At 38.5% G+C, this 20,121-nt stretch overlaps 3 protein-coding genes across 6 annotated transcripts in view; 2 read left to right on the top strand and 1 right to left on the bottom strand.

Moving 5' to 3' along the window:
• LOC133530311 (kielin/chordin-like protein) overlaps window positions 1-6,806 on the top strand; it is a 41,005-nt gene extending 34,199 nt beyond the window's left edge. The window contains exons 9-13 of one of the 4 annotated variants that reach the window (XM_061868207.1): window positions 546-689; window positions 2,055-2,093; window positions 2,395-2,545; window positions 3,222-3,365; window positions 4,407-6,806. In XM_061868207.1, the coding sequence (XP_061724191.1) occupies window positions 546-689; window positions 2,055-2,093; window positions 2,395-2,545; window positions 3,222-3,365; window positions 4,407-4,537 (609 nt within the window). In that variant the 3' untranslated portion in view covers window positions 4,538-6,806. The remainder of the gene's footprint in view (window positions 1-545; window positions 690-2,054; window positions 2,094-2,394; window positions 2,546-3,221; window positions 3,366-4,406) is intronic. The other 3 variants (XM_061868208.1, XM_061868209.1, XM_061868210.1) reach the window with 3 other exon arrangements.
• A 127-nt stretch (window positions 6,807-6,933) lies between these two features.
• Window positions 6,934-12,233, top strand: LOC133530313 (uncharacterized). The gene is made up of 5 exons (XM_061868211.1): window positions 6,934-7,164; window positions 8,825-9,115; window positions 9,648-9,863; window positions 10,926-11,130; window positions 11,797-12,233. Exons 1-5 carry the CDS (start codon window positions 7,086-7,088, stop codon window positions 11,930-11,932), a joined length of 927 nt encoding a protein of 308 aa, XP_061724195.1. The 5' UTR covers window positions 6,934-7,085; the 3' UTR covers window positions 11,933-12,233.
• A 564-nt stretch (window positions 12,234-12,797) lies between these two features.
• On the bottom strand, window positions 12,798-16,162 carry LOC133530314 (uncharacterized). The gene is made up of 2 exons (XM_061868212.1): window positions 15,814-16,162; window positions 12,798-13,037 (listed from the first exon to the last, which is right to left on the bottom strand). Exons 1-2 carry the CDS (start codon window positions 16,000-16,002, stop codon window positions 12,882-12,884), a joined length of 345 nt encoding a protein of 114 aa, XP_061724196.1. The 5' UTR covers window positions 16,003-16,162; the 3' UTR covers window positions 12,798-12,881.
• Window positions 16,163-20,121: the final 3,959 nt, after the last annotated feature.

Raw genomic sequence — 20,121 nt, forward strand, 5'->3', positions numbered from 1 at the left:
ATAATATTACGATGTTGTAAATCTCATCTCATTGGAGGAGCGGTGTCTCTTGTCTTGACACAGGTATTTTTATACTTAAAAAGAGGCACTCCTCCTCCTGATTTTTGTAAAATAATTTGTGCCTCTGAATAAATCTTTTTTATTTATTTATTTAATATATTTCGATACATGATAAAAAAAATTAGAACGCCATTTGACTTTGATCCTTATCCTTTCACTGATAAATTTGTTAAATAACAAAAAGTGGCACTTTCTAATAGATCAAAGGCCAAAGTTATGGTGGCATCGTTTCAAGCGATGGCACCACAACCTTTAGCCGATGCCCGATAAGATGGCGCCACTTTATAATATTTAACAAATTTAACACATATTAGTGAAAGAATAAGGATCAAAGTCAAATGGCGTTCTAAAATTTTTAATCATGCATTGAAAGACTGCAGTAAATTTACTGTGGCTACAAAAATTTTAAAGTAATTTACATAATAAGTTTGGAGGTAGCTAATCACGAGTTAAATTAAAGAACCACCATCATGGATTTTAAACAGTTTCTCCCTCAGCAGAAACTCCGGACCATAAAGAAAGAATGCCGTCCAGGTGAAGTCTTCGAGATCGACTGTAACATGTGTCACTGCAACCCTGATGGGAAGTCGTTCTCTTGCACACGTCGGGCTTGCTTCGAGGAGGACAAGGTTATGACTGGTCTAGGTTATGGTGGTGGTGCTTGTACTGTGTTGGTTTTACTGCGGTGAATAGGGTTTGATCCCAATACTCATTTTATACACAGCCCCGTAACCGGGAATTTTGGCTGCCACTGTCGGCTATACACGACAATGGGTGCCATTTAAAATTAACCGTACAGTAACAATGAAATGTACTATTTTGTGTCTTGTAATACATTAGTGGCTATCTAAAAGGTTTTAACGCATTCACTGCCAGGGGGTGTGGCCTAGGAACAAATTTGTATGACGGTGAACGCATATATGCGTCGGTGGCAGTGAATGCGTTAATAATCACTAAGTGTTATTGAGATGGGATAGCATCATAGCACTTAAAAAGTGATTTATGATTATGATATTTATAATTAACGTTGTACTAAAAGCGGTGACGGTGTAATGGTTATGAATAAAATATGCTTTGAATTTATTTTTGTTTTTACTTTATTTTACATTAGCTTTAGCGAGTGTTAACACTTGCTTTCCTGCAGTTACCACCAAGTTGACGAATAGATAGAGGTAGGGTCGCTTATGTCCCTCAGCAAACGGAGCGTAAGCGTATCGTAAAAACGTTACGAGTACGAGACGCGTAGAGTTCTGGGCACTAAACGTCGCGTAAGCGTAATCGCTTTATAAGTGAAATCTCATTAGTTGAAATCATGGCGTCGCTGGCGTCACATGTCTTCGGCGGATGTATTGGCGATCTTATACTTTATCGTGATATGAATATTTTTTTTGTTTGATAATGTCGGTCAAAACAAGAGTTTTTTTATGCATATATTACACTACGCCTATCGTAATGACGACAGAAATCTCATACGCTACGCTACGACGACGCTTCATGTGCGGACTTATTTGAAGTTCTCTTATACCCTCCATGTTTTGAGGGCCTAACCCTTTGGCCGCTAAAGACGTCAATAGACGCGCGCGGTTACAACCCAATATCAGTCACTCCAGGTTTGAGCCGTTCTGGATTTGTCACACTGGATGCGTTCTGCGGTCTGCGGTCAGGTCAGGTCAAATTGAAATGTATGTAGTGACCTAGCTGACCGCAGAACGCTTCCAGTGTGGCAAATCCCTTAACCGCTCAACCTAGAGTTGAGAAAGTGTCGCGTTTAAATACGAGGAAATCATGATTTCTCAATCACATTTTTGTCTTAGTGAACCGGACTGTGCCTATACAACTTTGTGGTAATTTCCCTGTTTCCTTCACACTGATATATGGTGGTGGTAATAATCCCCCTTTTACGTATTAACACATTTGTCCAAGTCAGAATTCAATAGATTTTATTATTTTAACTTGTTTCACGTTTTTATTGAAGATGTTTTCATTTATTACAGAACCAGACACTAATCAGAAAGACCAGAGCAACTCCGCAGGTAAATTATTTTATGTTGCTTTATCTTAAGGTGCATTGTGTTAACTTCAAAAGCGGGGTAATTTTAGAAATGGCAAATATCTATAAAACCAAATGTACTTCATACTTGAGTACTTACGCTAATGCAACGCCCACCGATCGTCTGCATCTTGTTTACTGTTGCTTCAGTAGAAAGTGCTTCTAGCTTAATAGATATTTGCCATTTTCAAACTAATCTTGCTTTCGAAGTTATCCCAATGCACCTATAAGTCGGAGCTGTTAATTTAATGCAGTGAATAACCAATATCTTTTGTTTCCTGCAGGAGCCGCCAAAGAACTGCCAACCGGGCCAGGAGTTCCGCATGGACTGCAACAAGTGTCTGTGCGACAACGAGGGGCAGAACTTCTCCTGCACCCGTATCGACTGTACGGCGCTCAACAACAACAACAACAATGGCAATAGGAGAAAGAGAGGTTAGATCAGTGCCAGTGGTTAATAGAACCAAAGAGAATTGATTGTAATAGACAGGTAAAGTCGAAGGCAAAAACGTGCTCCTTATGTTGACATCCAAAATAGATGGCTCTTTACTGCGCCATATATCCCGCGGTTTAAAGTTAAAATGTAGGGAGCTAGGGAGAGAGGGGGATACCCATTTAACATTCGAAGATTTCGAAGTAGCTACCCATTTCATGATTATGATTACTGAAAAAAAAATTTGTACTTCTTTATACGATTTGACTTTGACTTGGTTGCTATCTGTGGTTTTTTCACGTTTACGCAACTAATCCTAAACTAAAGTAATACTAATAAAAATAATAAACACTTTATTGTAGGTAACAAAGATTGGTTACAGCAAATAATAAATGTGAGATGCTAAATGTCAGTGAGCCAGTGTCAGCTACCCTAGCTTACTTACGCTTTTATATTATTTATTTATTACATTACACTGGCCCATTACTCGCCTTTACATACTGCGACGTTTTGACAGCTGCGCCATTGCATCGCGACACATACAGAAGGTATATTGGCGCTACTGTATTACTACATCATCAACACTGAATAGCGACTACATCATAGCAAAAAGTAGAAGTGTGTAAAGGCCCTAAATAGTTATTCCTGCGGAGTTGAAAACATATTATTTTTTTACAGACGTGTCGCAGAAAGTGTCAGCGGACTGCGTGCCGGGCAGCGTGTTCGAGCAGGGCTGCAACGTGTGCCGCTGCACCGAGGACGGCGGCCACGCCACCTGCACGCTGAAACGTTGTCAGAGCAAGGAGAACTCCACGCTTACCGGTGAGAATACAAGTACAACTGGGCATGGATGGATGGATGGATGGATGTCATCAAGGGAGGTATGAGTGGCCGCTTCCGCCTTTCGGCTGTGGCGGATCGCTCCTCACCGATATGGGGAGGTCAATTGCACGTCTTTTGGAGGACGGCGTGTGATGCTGGTGTGAACTGGGCATTTTCATTGGAAGTTGTCTTTAAACATAAGTTAAGCTCTGTTTAAGTCACGTGTAACATTCCGTTTTGTAACTAACTGCATCTGCGTTTGACTTCGTGTTTGAGCGTCAGCCTTGTAAAGACGATCGGCAATCTTCATAGCGGAAAATTTGACTTTAAAATTAAAGATCAGAGCTATAACCGCGTCATAATGTATTGTTTGTCCGCATTTTCGTTAGTCAAAAACGCGTACCTTTTCAGGACTGCTGTAAAGCAAACCTAACCTAACCTGCCTATATGATACGCCTTCCTTACGAAAATCCTGAGAAGTTAACGGTTTCAGAATTATGACTAATGATAATCTGACAATCATAAGGCGTTTAGGCGCGGGTCCTCCACTTTCGTCTTAAGTTATAAGTCTGTATTTTTAGGTATTTAAATAAAAGTAAACAAAATCTACCCTCAAATGGCTCCTTAAGCTACTTGAGGGTAGATGAAAACATTACATGATCAAATAATATAGGTTAAATACGTTAAAGTCAGGTCAATCAGTGACAGATCCAGGCGGTTTTGTACTTGGTTGGTTTACTAATAAATGTTATAACTACCTGTAGTGTATTGACGTTTCGAGCGCTTACGTCATGATGACGTCACTGACAGTTACGGGCACTCGATGTTAGACCGCCGAGTAGAACAGTCATACTATCTCTGATGTAGCATTGGCGAACCGTTGGAAATACATTATATCGTATGATTTACTGAGATAAAAACAGTATACACTACTCGAAAATGTACGAATTGTTTGTTTACTTTTATTTAAATACCTAAAGATACAAAGTATAGTCTTGCAGCAACACTACCGTAAAAACTGACGTGTTTCCCCCTTTCCAGCGACCGAGTCAAGCTTCCGCTGTAACCCCGGTGAGCAGTTCAAGCAGTCCTGCAACGACTGCAGCTGCTCCGCCGACGGCAAGAGCGTGTTCTGCACGCTGCTCGTCTGCGACGACGAGCTCTCGCCCTAATAGTATTACTGTGCGTACGCCCTTTGAACGCCAACGACGTCATATCACGACATCTGACGCCATGAGCATTTTTATTCCGATGACGTCAATTTACTGAAATAAATGACTGGACAGAGTGTTTCTAATTCAAATCAAATATAAGGACATTTTATTTACAATATACATAATGGATATATACAGAGAATTACTATAACTAGCTTTAATCTAAAATAGGCCCTTGAGGCATTGTACCAAGCGGCGGCATTTCCTCGTTGTATCACAATGCTGGTGCGAGGAAGCCGTCAGCTCTTCGGTCACCAGTTACTACAACCATACGCTTCGTGAATCAAATGAAATCACTTTTAGCGTGAATATGGCGTTTGGCGTTCAGAGGGTTAATTTAGCTACACCGAATTCCTATACATGTCGATTTCCAGAAAATATGTAGAAATAAAACAAGAAATGATCGATTTATATTGTGCCAATGCAACTAATAAAAATAGGCTTTCCCATCCATGTACAGTACAGAACGTGGTAAAATTTCCATTAATTTACAGCCCATAAGTATAGTGTATCTTAGCACACCGATTGCTATTGTTATAATTATGCGTTTGGAAAACAATTGAATACACAAGGTAAATAAAATTGTGTTTTAATTATTTAACATTTATTTCGAACATGTCAATTCACATCTCTTTAACCGTTTGACCGCCAAAGACGTTATGGAAACACCAAGACGTCATTTGACGTCAATTTATTTGCGCTTTTGCGATTAAAAGTTTAAAGCTGGCTATGTTAAATAATGAAAAGGATATTTTTGTAAATAAACCTTTTTATCCACGCCGTAGGAAACTCGTTAATATTATTCATAACACCAATGTTTCTACATACATATATATTAACTAGTAAGTACTTATCTAATAAAGGTACGTCTGACACTGCAGCTTGTTAGTTTACATTTGTTTTGTTTTAATTTAACTATTGTAATTGAACTGTGTTACACAGATAAGTAGTGATTTATAAGTGATTTTAGAAGTTATTTCTGAAATATTTACTACATAGTCAGAATGTCTATAGAATCGGTGTTTCGGAAACCAACTTAAGTCAGTATTAATGATTAAATTGACGTCCTTCGTTTTGTAATAACCGATTCTGTTAATGTGTGCATGTATAACTATTTTCATTAATGTGATTATATAACATTAAATTAGATATGTAAAAACTTGTACAACTATCCAGTTTTTTAAAGATTGAGTTAATATTTGAAACGCCAATATTAACCGCTAGTTTAAATAATTATTCAAAAATGTCACTCATACTTCAAACTTTGAACAGAATAACCTTGCTCAAAAGCATGGAGGTTAAGTTAATAGCGGACACCTTAACTTACTTTTGTATCACTTTTGTTATAGATAATCACGAAAAGTTAACGCGTGTAGACGCATGTTAACTGCTTACGTGTGTATACTTTCTAGTTGTGAGTGGGTGACATTTTTAAATATGTCGGTGGTTGAAAGATTTTTTCTGTACGTTCATTACTCAGTAGTAAAACGTTATGTAAAGGCCTGGATTGAGAATAAAGACAAAATACATTGAGCTTAAAAAACATTTATCTTAATACACACTATGTCTTACTCTCGGGATGGGAAAATTAGTTAAAAAACTCGAAATAATATACTGAATAAATGTGTTTTTATTTTTTTATTTAATTAATTAAAAAATAATAGTTAATGATACAGTATCGTTAGTATCACTACACCTAGGAGCGCCCTCAGCAGTGAGAATTTTATAATTTAATATTTTTTCCGCCAGACGTTATATCACGTCTACGGCAAATCACGGTTCAAACTATTATTTCATTCAATAATAACTCTCGTCAAATAATACCAAGCATGCTCTGGTTCTGTAATATCTACTATTTTAAATGAGTTACTGTGTATTAAACCAAGAGTCTCCAAACTACGGTCCGCGGGTCGAAAATGGCCCATACCATATCGCACGAATATACAAAATCGATAGGGAGGCAGATGACGAAATTTAGATGTTCCCGTGCTTCCATTAAAAGTGGAGGCCTGGCTGCGACCCACGCTCAAAAAGTTTGGGGACCCCTGATATAAACCTATTGTCTTTGTGTCCATTAATTCGATATCCATGGTCTTATAAAAGGTAGTGATCAAATTCGTTTTATAAGCGGCTGACTTCGTACAATTCGTACCCAATATGTATTAGAATAATTAATTACATAATACTTAAGTTTTGAATTGCTAGGAAATAAAAGTTTTCAATTCACTTTACTGTTTTTTTATGCTTTAATCTTTACGAGTTTAATTTGCCCGATATGTACCATTAAAAACCCAATTCAGTCTATAATAAAATTGCATGAGCATAATTAATTTTGAATTAGAGAAATGGAGTAATTGATCTGAATATCGTCAATTTTACTGACTCCTTGACGAGATAAACCACAATTTTGTGTTGGCAATTTAAGTAGCTTACAGTCATTATAACGGTGGTTTATATTATAAGTCACAAGTAGGTATACAATATTCCCGTATACTTAAATACCTAAATGACGATGAGGAACATCGGGCATTTGGTCTCAGGGCTTATAATTCTGATTGTGTCCTCAGCTATTGAAGCATATTTATGTAAGTATAGTTTATCGTAACAATAACCTTGATTATAAATTTATAGTATTTTATGCAACAGTTGTATAAGAAGGGTCAAAAAAGGCGAGTGGCGTGAGTTACAATGTGAGCCGGAGCCGAAGGCGTAGGCGAACATTGTAAAGGAATACGCCACGAGAATTTTTTGACCTACTTATACAACGTTGCATACAATATTTTTCCTACGAGTCAACAAAAATAAATCTTAATTTAGGTAAACAAATTACAGCAAAAGTATATAGCCAAGACGCGCGAGCATACCTTGTTACGCGCCCGGCCCGCCCCGGGCCGCGGCCGGCCGGTCGGCGACACCTCCTCGTAACTTATGAGGCCCTGGTACTTGCTACTTGCTAAATTAATTTATTGGACAGTTTTTTCTCAATTTTGGCCACCGTAGCCTACGGAGACTAACAAGCAACGCTAAGCGGTCTTCGTAGTCTATGGGTGTTGCTATATTACGGGTGTCACATGCGTGTTTCTGACTTATGAAGTAATTATTTTTACTATGCAACCAAATGAATATTTTGTAAGTTGGCATCAATGCACTTAGTTAAAACTGTATTCGTTTTGGTTTTGTTAGGTTGGTAGCCATTAATCGCAGTAACGTTATAGCGTATAAAAGCACAAGAGCTTTTATGAGGAATAGACAATATAGACTTTTCTTGAAATCTTTTATGTATGTTCTTATATTCGTGTTAATGAATGCATAAATGACAGATAACAGTAGAGGAGTAGGAAAAATTTAAAAACCTCTTAGAGCCTTTCATGAAATTGTCTACGTTGGCCCGTACAAACGCGAATTTTCTGAAGATTTACAAGAGTTTTTTTTGTAACTAATGGTCAAAAATATGCACAAAAAAATGAAAAAATTCCCAACACAGTAAATAAAATGCGACCGCACGGGACAGCCCGTGAAATGCTCCTACTAATATTCAGCGTCATCTGATGATCCAATAAGAATTACCACAGGAGCTCGATTCGGCTTCAACAACTTGTGACGGGTTTGAACTGGTTTCGATACGATTGTTTTGATGATTGTCACGCATGTCACGCACCACTTGTGAACCTCATTTCACAACCAATCAGTGTGAGCCATCTTCAAAGTTGCATCGAAATAAAATCTAATACGGGCACCTGGTGTATCACAAAAATTCTTTACAGAAAAGCGCAGCTACATCAGTCGATCCCTGTTGATTTTTTTGAAGTGAAAACTTCTTAAAAAAACTTCTTGAAAAAATGATAAACTCACGACAGATCACGTGACAGACAGATTCGACAGATTGAAAATTCGTAAGACGGACACGTGACACATTTTTAATGTAATATAAATTGTCATGCTTGAGTACGATAGCGCAATAAATGAATATTGTATTTTACCACATAAATGATAGTACTTTTATACTGATAATTTAAGCAATTCGTGCAAAATTATTTCGTAACCATTCCAAAATATCAAACATGCACAACGTTAATATTCAAGTTTTCACTTCTGCCGGCACTCTCGAAGTGCAACCCGTTGTTTTTTTTTTTTTGACTAACACTTCTGACTAAAGTGCATATACCGTTTCCGTTCCATGATAGGATAAAAAATTAAAAATCCTGTCCTGTCTATTATAGTAACATATGTATTTTAAAATTATAGCCGATCAATATCACAATGGAACGCGAAGAATCCCAGAAATAAAACCCGGCCAAAAATGCGTTAAAGGGCAAATATATAAGATGGATTGTAACACTTGCCATTGCGGTGAACGTTCAACATTACTCTGCACTAAAATGGGCTGCCTCAACGAGTTGAAATCTGACGGACGGAGGGCAGAGCAAAAAGGGTGTATCCCGGGAAAGCTGTATAAGAAGGATTGCCAGAAATGCTTCTGTACGGACAAGGAGAAAGTGAAATGTAGCATGAAGGATTGCAAGTTGGCTGATAAACGTGAGTCATTTTATTCTTTTTTGAAAAAGAGGTACTTTTTGCGTAAAATTTAGTAAGCTTCAATGTTATCCTAAACTTTATTTTCGTAGGTTTCATGCAAAAAAATTAGGTCTATTTTTTAAGTTGGCGGCGATAACTAGGATGCCACAAACATATCATCTGTACATGGTCTAGCAATTACACTCTCAAAATACCAGTTACCTAGTGGCTCTGTAAGCTGTAGACCTCGCAAATCCACCGGGCATAGACCAAAGGTTATGGCGCCATCGCTCGAAACCATCTCGAACCGATGCTGCCATTACCTTTGGCCTATGATTTTGGCGCCACTTATTGATATTAAACAAATGTAACACATATCAGTGAAAGAATACGGATCAAAGTCAAATGGCGTTCTAAAAGTTTTAATAATAATAAAAAAAATAATAATGTGTCGAAAAATGGCAGTAAATTTACTGTGGCTACAAAGTTTTCTTTGACGATCCCCCTCTATTTCAAATTCTCTTTGCTATAAGTAAAACGTTATAATTTCCAGACTACACAAACCCCGAGCACATCAAGCCTTACCCCTCCGCGGAATTCTACAAGCTCCCCTCCCTCCCCCACACGGGGATGGAGTGCACCCCTGGCGTGACGTATCGCATCGACTGCAACACCTGCTTCTGTCTGGAGAGCGCGAACCTCATGTGCCAGACGCTGCTGTGTCCGAGCTATGACGATGTGTACAAGCTTAAGGCTAAAGAGATGACGGGTGAGAGATTTGGCGTTTAAGGGTTCTTGGCGTTTAAAGGGAAAAAATCTTACACAATTTGACCTAACCTCTAGGTACCTTATTTTATCTTATGAATATGATTTTCGGGGGCCCTTGCGGATACACTTCGACCCATAGGGATATTTTGTGCAGTTGCCCCCTTACGAAGATCCGTCAGCAACTCAAGAGCTTTTTCGACCATCTCCATGTGCCGGATGATGGAGCTCATGGGTAGCATTTGAATTCCTTTGGTTCCAGATAGCCTACTTCAAAGTCCATTCTGTGTCTGGCGAAGGCGTGACATTCACACATTAGGTGTATTCCTCTTCGCCGCACATTCAACAATCATATTGCATTCCAGTGAAGCAAAACCAGTAAAGCAGACTATACACCACATTACACATAATTGCCCGATACGGAAATTTGTTGGAGAGGCCCTAGATCTTCACTCACTTAATGCAAACGCTGCCCAATGGGTGAAGAACTTAGATATTGTATTATAATTTATAATTAAGCGACTCTGTAAATGCCATACGAATAAATAAATAAATTCAACAATCGGTGTTGTCGGGGTGTCCCATCTTGGCCAAAACTCCTATGACCCCGTAATGGACAGTACACCCCTGCTATAAATTGGAGTTATCTTTTGCTAAATCTTAATGCCACGTCGGTGGCATACAAAATTACTAACATACTATTTGTTGGTAGGTATGTGGTTACTGGTTACCTACTCGTATTTTTTGAAAAACGCCGTTTTTTAGAAAAACTTTGTAGTACATTCCATAGCCGGAGCGTTTCTTGAAGTTCCTATATACTTACTTTACTCTTTGGGCCAATACAGCGGTGTCACGCACACGGAATCGAGCCAATCGTACAGTCTAACGCCACAACGCGATTAATTGATGAGTTTGCATCACGCGCGCGATCGGTTGCAACTAGTTGAACACCACTGAAATGGCACCTCAACTAGCACCATTCTTAGTGTCCGTAAGGCCCGCTCCTTAGATATACTCATATGTCAATGTCTAAAACCCTACTCATAAACTATTTCTTTTCATTCAGGAAACCCTTGCGAAGCCAACACTACCACTTCAGACTGTCTCGAATGCGAATGCAAGGCCGGCAAATATAAATGCGAGCCCAAACCCAATTGCAGACACACGGACGGACGGAGGATGCTGCACGGGGAATATCCGTCCAAACACGGCAGGAATTTTATAGATCCGGACCGAATGAAGGAGAAGTGTCAACCGGGCATGGTGTATAAGTAAGTCGATAATAAGTAAAGCCTGACCAGTGATATATGATAACGCGCCATATTGCGGAATTTCATTGGAACTAAATTTTTCATACTAAACTTAACTGTCACCCTATACATGAGAATAACAGCGCCCTCCTGACAATGATCATATATTTCTGGTCGGGCTTTAGTAGCGAATAACTTTTTCAATGAGGGCTAACGCGTTTAATTTCCCCGCTAGGGGCGCTAGTGTAGACGAAGGTCATAATGCATAGTATTTTTGGGGGTTACAATCTTTTTTTATCAGAAATTTTCACTCCTTATTCATCAGGCATCAGGCCACAAGATGCCAGACCCTCCAACGCGCACGGTCCCTATTAATTATTTGACCGTCAATTACATCAACTGACGCGTGCGATTACAGCCCAATATCAACCTTCGTGCATTGCGATATTGCAGTGCTTCGTTATTTGTTGCCCACCATAAACCATACTAAAATTTACGGTGGGGAATAAAAAAATTAAACTGTGACGAGGACGAGGACAAACAAAAATAGCGCTTTCTCTGCTACTCCTACTGAATGTTACATAAGAGCTTCTCGTTCGGTCATCACGAACTGTACCTCTATAGTGCTCTACTTTGAGACTCGCCCTAGGCTGTAAATTTACTTGTTGTACTCTAATTGTTGACTAGGGTCCACTGCAACAAATGCTACTGCCAGGATGATGGCTCTCTCCGCTGCACGCAGAAAACATGTCTCAACCACGCAGAAGTGGAGAAACTGAAGAAACTCCGCCTGCAACTGGATAAGGAGGACCCGGAAGATTAAATAACGAAGTAGTGGCAATCGAGTTATATCCTCCTGACGACCGGGTTTCAAAATTTGCCAGTTTAAATTTAACTCTATATAATTGACAAAGATTCAAATATTAATCAGGGCCGACGCCGGTCGTCAAGAGGTTACGGAGACGCGGCAAGTAAATGTCTTATAACTTGTTTTTTTTTAACGTACCTAGTGCATGTTTAAATGTATTTCTGTCACTGGACTTACTCGTAGAATGGCGTAACTACAGTGAATTGGATATTATTCGCGTAAGTAAGCAATGAATTAAAGAATTCAACAGAAATAATGGTTTTATTTTCGAAACCTTCATCGAAAATTGCATGCGATTTTGACTAATTACTCGTACTCAGTTGCTTACGAGCGAAAGAGGTTCCGTATGTACCTACCAACGGCCATTGCCGCATGTGGGACAGCTGCCTTAAACCCCCGCCACACTACGCTCCTCACGCGACTCCTTGCTTTGGGCTATAACCGCGAAAATCGACGTTCGTCAATTGCGGGCATTTTTCTTTGTCACTCCTAATTACGTCTTAGTGAGAGAAAGAGAAAAATCCCGCGAATTGCGGTTTTCGCGGTAGGCCCTGCTCCTCGTGCTGCCGCCCGACGATGACGTTGCCCTCTCTGGCCACACACTGCTCTACTCGCGCATTTAATCGCTCCGCACTAGGTATTAATTGCTGGTCTGACTCGAGCCAAGAACCGACAAAGTAGGGAGCGGTGGGCATGACGAGGAGGACAAGTAACGTTCCCACAATACGTCTCTGCTCACTTGCCTCACCTACTTCCCATGCCACTCGACGACTGTGTAGCAGGGATGTTAGGACAACTGCGCTTAAATGAAACGATAGTACTGGTAACAAGTATAGGTATTTGTTTGCTTTAATTTTTTCATTTACTTAAATTATTTATACTAAGTATATGCTATCACCATCGATTATAAATAGTCAGGGTTAACGTATATCCCAATATCATAGTCGAGGCCGAACCCCCTCTCGCTCTTGAATCGGAGGTTGACGAAACTGTGGCCCACTCCGCCGGCGGTGATGTTGATGGAGGCTTTGCTCTGCAGCATGTCCAGAGCTTGGATACCCTGGAACAGGAAAGACATGAAACTAAGTATGGGGCAAACATACCTACATAGACCCAAGGCTCTGAAACCGGTTAATTTTTTTTTTCTACTACGTCGGTGGCAAACAAGCATACGGCCCGCCTGATGGTAAGCAGTATCCGTAGCCTGTGTACGCCTGCAACTCCAGAGGAGTTACATGCGCGTTGCCGACCCTAACCCCCTCCCAACCCCTCGTTGAGCTCTGGCAACCTTACTCACCGGCAGGAACACAACACTATGAGTAGGGTCTAGTGTTATTTGGCTGCGGTTTTCTGTAAGGTGGAGGTACTTCCCCAGTTGGGCTCTGCTCTAGATCTGGAATGACATCCGCTGTGCTGTGCCCTACCACACAAAGCGAGATGACATTCACAATGCCCATACCTCTCTTAAATTTCCAAACCGTTCAGTCATGGACTGTATAGATGAATTACCCAATATTTTTTTCCCCAATCGTTATATTCCTATTCGCCTTTTTCCCCATATTGTTTAATTTCCAGACGTCATTATCACCAGCATATAATTTCTCCAACTTTTTAAATTCCTGTCACGTTATAATGTCGGCAATAAACAAATGATTTCTTAGTATTTAGTTAACACTGGCCTTATCTTATGACCCTTGCCCGTCTGAGAACTGCGTCGATTCTGGATACCTAGCAACCTCATCTCAATTCGTCAACAACTTTGATTGGGCAACTGCTTCATGTGAACGTTTATTTTAAACGTCAAGCTTCTATAAAATTATGATGACGTTTACATAACACTTGCACAAGCTGGGCTATCAAAAACGCTGCCAACTTAGGTTGGTTTGACTTAACCTAAAATGTGAAGTGGAACTACTGATCTTTACCTGAACGCAAATGCTTAAGGTGCCGTAATTCCAGAGATCGGAGTTTTTGAAAAATCGTACCACTTTCTAGGGTTCCGTGGTCAAATAAGAACCCTTATAGTTTCGCCATGTCCGTCTGTCTGTCTGTCCGCCGCGGGTTTGCTCCGTTATCGTTAGTGCTAGAAAGCTGCAATTTGGCTTGCAACCATACATAGCGACAGAACGGTAAAATAAATAGTACAAAATAAAAAAAAATTAGGGTACCTTCCATACAATTTTTTTTTCGCTTTAATCCAAAACAAATAAAGGTCTCCAACAACCATTTTTTAATCAGTAATTATTTTCAGAAATAAAAGAAAAATATGAAAAAAACATAAAACAAGAGCTTAATAAATACTTTCAATGAAAACTAAGTACCTATAGCGAACATGGTTGGTCCAGCCATTTTTGAGTTATTTTGCAATAACTCAAAAATCTCGTCTTCTCTTCTTAGTAAAAAGACGTAGGTACAGTCAAGGTATTAAATATTGACACGGACAAAATACCAAAAATATGTACACACTACCTTAATATGTGGGCAATAAGGTCGTGTATACATATTTTTGGGACTTTGTCCGTGTCGTTATTTAATACCTTGACTGTACAAAGCGCTGCGTGCTCGTGATGTACACATGATACTTATTTACTAATGGCCCCTGATTAGCCTATTTTGTCAGAATGGTAACTACGGAACCCTACGCTGAGCATGGCCCGACATGCTCTTGGCCGATTTTTTTGATAACAATATGGTTGCCAAAAATTTAATTAACAAGTTGAGGATTTTCTCTAGGGACTTCAGCGATCCAAATCTAGATTTTTTGACCTTCGCTCGATAAATAAAAATCACGAACATAGGTCTAAAACGCACTTTAAAAAATTGTAACCATCTTTGCACAAAAGTTAATAATATGAAAATTGCTTCTAAAACAGTGATTACTTTTTTTAAAGAGGATAAACAAAAATAGAGGTAAAATAAAAAAGATCGCTCAAATATTGAGAACCTCCTTCGAAATCTTGAAGTCGGTAAAAAGAGGTTAAATGCAAGAGGTACCTAAGGGGGCGTCCATAAATTACGTGAGGTGTTTTTTTCAATTTTCTGACCCTCCCTCCCCCCTTGGTGAGATGTCGTGAGATTTTATTAAACCCCCTCCCCCGTCCCCCAATCTCACGTGAGATTTTTCAGAATGTGGGTTTATTACGTAAACGCGTTGGATTGTTTATTGTAAAAAGAAAAAAACAATTTGGTTCGTGCTTTTATTTACGACTAGTTTAAGCATGTACATACAATTTGGACTAAATGGACCAAAATAGTATAGTTTTTTTTGTTTCAATCAGAGAATAAATTGCGTGATATTTGTCGAGACCCCCCCTCTCCCCAACGTGAGATTAGATGAGATTTGACTCGACCCCCTCCCCCCTTTAATCATCTCACGTAATTTATGGACACCCCCTAATAAAAATAATATGTTATGAAGAGTGAGCCACAAAAGTAAGCTAAGCGGGCGAAGTGTTCAAAATGAATGAACTGTTTTGAACTACTTTTACTGCAAATTGCTAATCTACATTGCCTATTTCCTTTTTGCCATATTAATAACGTAATACTAGTACAGTCGAGTTCATAAATATGTATAATTTTTTTCACCTTAATCCATTGCAATTATCCCAATAATCCATTGCAAAAAGTACAAATTAAAAATATTGTGTTGAACTCAGGCAAAAGCAGCTCGACACCAGGTAAAAAATTAAAACCCACATTCTGGTTAGCACGACACCTTTTGCTTTACATCGTCACAAGCAGATAATGACACAGAATCTTGCTTCAAAAACTCATCTGGTTACCAGGACACCTTTTGCTTGATATCGTCACGAATAAATAAAGACACAGAATCTTACCTGAATCTTCTTATGTTCCGGAACAGTTTTGAACAATTCCTTCACCCTCTTTATAAAGGGTATGGCGTTATATTGTACCCTCTCGTGGTGGTACAACTGTACTCTATCCGCAATATTGCCCACCACGAAATGCGATGCCTTTACTTTGCACACGAGAACCACTAATGCTAAAATCGTAATGGTCTTCATGGCTGTTTGTTTAGGCCTGTTTTGATCAGTCAAGGATTAATTTAAAAAAGTTTAAACGTCAAAATGGTAAACACTAATCTTGGTATAAATTATTCTTAGTTGGTCACTAAGACGTGTGTTATTCGCCAAGTTTGAACTGGTAATGCGAACAAGGCCGGCGAGTTATCAGAGGTCAGATGATACGGACGTATGTCCGATGAATTGATTTAGGGTTCTGTGGGTTTACTTTATATAAAACTAATAGAAATGTTGTGGTCTATAAATGAAGTTGAGTCAGTACCTTAGGTTAGGGCTTAGTGCCTTAATATTTTAGGCTGAAAACATGGCTTTGCCGTGAAATACTATAAGCTGTATTGCCTGGCCATACGTGGGCACCAACCGGCAGCAGGGTGCAAGGCGGTGTAGGCGGTGTCCCGCTCCAAAATTAATTAATTTAAATTATTTTCAGAAAATATTTTAATTTGTTTATATTTGAAGTAGAAACACTACTATATAAATTATAAACTGAAATAAATGTCATATACAGAGGACGCTGGTTCGATTCCAGCCTGGGGCACTGGAGGCCTTGGTCACTTTTTCTTAGTATATGACATTTATTTCAGTTTAGAACATAAATATCTCTTCAACTTTTCGATATGTAAAAAAAAACCTTCATTTTTATATCAAACCATAATAATATTTGATAATCGTAACTTCCAGACCCGCTCTCCCCTATAGTATAGTGTGATTCTGGGACTTAATAGAGTCAAACCAATACAAGTTGGCAGCGATTTTAGCAGCCCCTATAGTGCAACTGTTATTTTAAACATCAAACTATTATGAAATTATGACGTTTACTTATCACTTACACAGGCTGGGCTATCAAAATCGCTGCCGACTTATCTTGGTCTGACTCTAAATAAATTGTGCTCGTTAAAAGTCAGAAACCTCAAACCTCTAAAAAGACTAAATGCTGTTGCAGAGGGCGCACGTAACTCACGTATGTTTATGTGCCGCCAGTGCCGCCACAAAATAAGTAATAGTAGGTACTTACTATCGTAGAAAAGAAACTTCCTACAAAACCAAAGTTTGACAGCGATTCAGGGACGAATCATGCTAATGTTTCTAATGTATAGCATTATTTCTATCGGCCTATCGGATATTTAGGGTTGTCAAAATTAAAGTCATTATCTCCTCTGTGGTTGTGCACGCAAAGGGACGTCAACTCCTAGTGCGTATTGTATTCTTTGGACGTTAACAAATAATAAAATACACAGACGTCAAGTTGTGTCAACCACAATAATTGCTCGGAGCAATGCTGAGCCAAAATGCCCGAATGCTGCAGTTTCTCCCCCCTGTTGCCGAGTTTGGATAACAGTATAAATAAAGTCGAATGCGGACTAACTTAAGCAAAATGCCAGTGCAACCCATCCGCGCGAGCTGCTGTGCTGGAACAAGTAAAGGCGCAGGTGAATATAAATAACAAGCGCAACTTGCTTGCGCAAGTAGTCCTCCTACCATATGATATGTATAAGAACTAAATATGTACCATGGTTTGCAAGAAATAAATACTGAATACTGAATCAGCCGGTGCTCGATGTACCATCAGCAGTAAAAGTGCATGGCGACTTTATCAATGAATTCGTTGAATGAGCATGCGGTTCACGCCAATCCCACATTGACATTGTATACATAAGGACGGGCCTTACAGGCAATAGGAATGGGGCCAGTACAGCGGTGTGACGCACACGAATTCGAACCAATCGTGCAAGCTAACACCGCAATGCGATTGGTTGATGAGTTCACATCACGCGAGCGATTGGTCGCAACTAGTTGCGTTAGACTGCACGATTAGCTCGAATTCGTGAGTGACACCACTGAACTAGCACCATTTTTAAGTAAGGCCCGTCTTATGTCCGCACCTCAACATGTGCAAACATGCGTCTTGTGCAAGCGTCATATACGTTTTACCTATATCTCTATATCTTTACGTATTTAAATAAAAGTAAACAAAATCTACCCTCAACTGGCTTAAAAACATTACATAATCAAATAATTTAGGTTAAAATCAGGTCGTTCAGTGACAGATCCAGGCGGTTTTGTATTTGGTTGGTTAACCAATAAATGTTATAACTACCCGGAAATGTACAAATTGATTGTTTACTTTTATTTAAATACCTAAAGATACAGAGTATAGACCAAAGAATATAATACTCACTAGGAGAAGAACGCTAACTCAATACAAAAAAATGTCCCTTTCAAAAGTTCGTTTATACTAGTGGCGCTCTCTTTGTATCTCAGTACTAAAATTGACAACCGGTTTAGCCTGGCGGGTTTTGGTAGGTAGTGATCCAGTTCTAGCTAGTGGTTCTGGGTTCGAATCCCGCCGACGGAATTTCTTTTTGTATTTTTTCATTTTTGTTTTTGTTAGGGTGAGGTTTTCAAATTAGTATTTACAAAAAAAAAAATATTGTGCCACATATTAATCAAAATCACAGGCATCTTTTGTCCTAAGAGATAATGATATCTATATTTTGAAGTTTTTTCAATATAAAAGGTAACAATACAGTTTATTATCAAGTTATAAATATTTTTATTCCTATATATTAGGATCAAAAGAGCTTAATTCGTTCGAAAAACATACAATAGGCAGGAAAAAAGTCATTTTCTATACAAATTTATGTATCGGACGGGGCTTGTTGAACTAACTGTGACACTTCCATATGATATCTACATACCTATATGAATTTTATTCAATGAGACCACAGGTCGGTAATTTCGGTTCATTATTGATGTGGGTACCAAATAGTTAACCTATCCTGTGCGTGTGATTATTATCTTTTGATTTTTTTAAGGCGTTATTTATGTTTAGGTCGCCTATTTTTAGCACATGTTTTAATTCCCAGATTACCTTCATAACAATAAATAGAAGTCATTAAAATCTTCATGATAAAAACAATTTTATATATATACATATACTATTTATTGCATTTAATATAGCTTTTTATATATCTAAAACATGATCTTTGGCACATCTGATTTTACTCCACAATTGCAATTAGTGTAAATTTTAATCATATCACATATATCATGAATATATTTATGACAGACAAAGTTGTTATTACATCTATCCGATTGTCGGACACTTTCTGCTCCACAGCTCAGTGCAGCGGTCTTGTTGATGGTCACCGGGAAACTACAACTAGTCGGAATTATGTGGCGGATCCGTGCCTTTTGATTTTGAGCCTTTCCAAGGAAGTGATATGACGGCCAAGGATTTTTTTCTCACGTTCACCCTCTAAAACAAAACAGTCACATTTTAAACAATACTATAACCTATGTCCCTAATTACTAACCTTGCTAATAGCTACCAGAGTTCTAAATTGCCAGCTAAAACAATGTTAAATTTTGCATCTATGATGAATTTTGATTGTAATTTTGGATGCGATAGGGACTTCAGAGGGTGGTAAGATTAAATTTATGTATTTGAATTTGGCAATAGTACACTTATTTTATTTATAGATTAAAATATTTCTTACCTTGAATTAATTGTTGTTTCTTAGTTTAGTACAATGGATTAAACTTTAACCGAGTCTGAGCGGAGATACTGTGCGGTGGATTTTTAAGTTTAAAAATTAATCAATAAATCTATTTCAAGAACATAAATCGTTATTTAATCATTTTATATGAAAACAGATAGTTTTGAAAATGAAAATAGTTTTGCGTCAATGACTATGACAGCATTGACATTGCAGACTTTTGTCTATGTTCTAACCGGCCAGACCTAAGTGCAAGGCTTTATGGAGGGTATATGTGCCTCTGACATCCATAGATTTTATGAACATAGACAAAGACAAACTGAAATGGGTAATAATTTATATAAAATAATAATAATTTACATATGGTAGTGTGACATAAATCAAAATATTTGATAATAATGATTTTATTTGTTCCCAAAGTTGAATAGACAAAGTCAGATAGGAGCAATGTTGCTGTAGCAAAATATTTTTATATTAATAACTGGTATCTATTTCCAGAATGTCAGACCACACATGCGCAATTATGAAGCGTCACGTCTTTCTAAGGAAGTCGACAGGCCTTGGTATAGACCAAGCGAGATGGACGGATGCAATATTCAAC

Source organism: Cydia pomonella, chromosome 22 (assembly GCF_033807575.1).
Source record: "Cydia pomonella isolate Wapato2018A chromosome 22, ilCydPomo1, whole genome shotgun sequence".
NCBI classification, from domain to species: domain Eukaryota; kingdom Metazoa; phylum Arthropoda; class Insecta; order Lepidoptera; family Tortricidae; genus Cydia; species Cydia pomonella.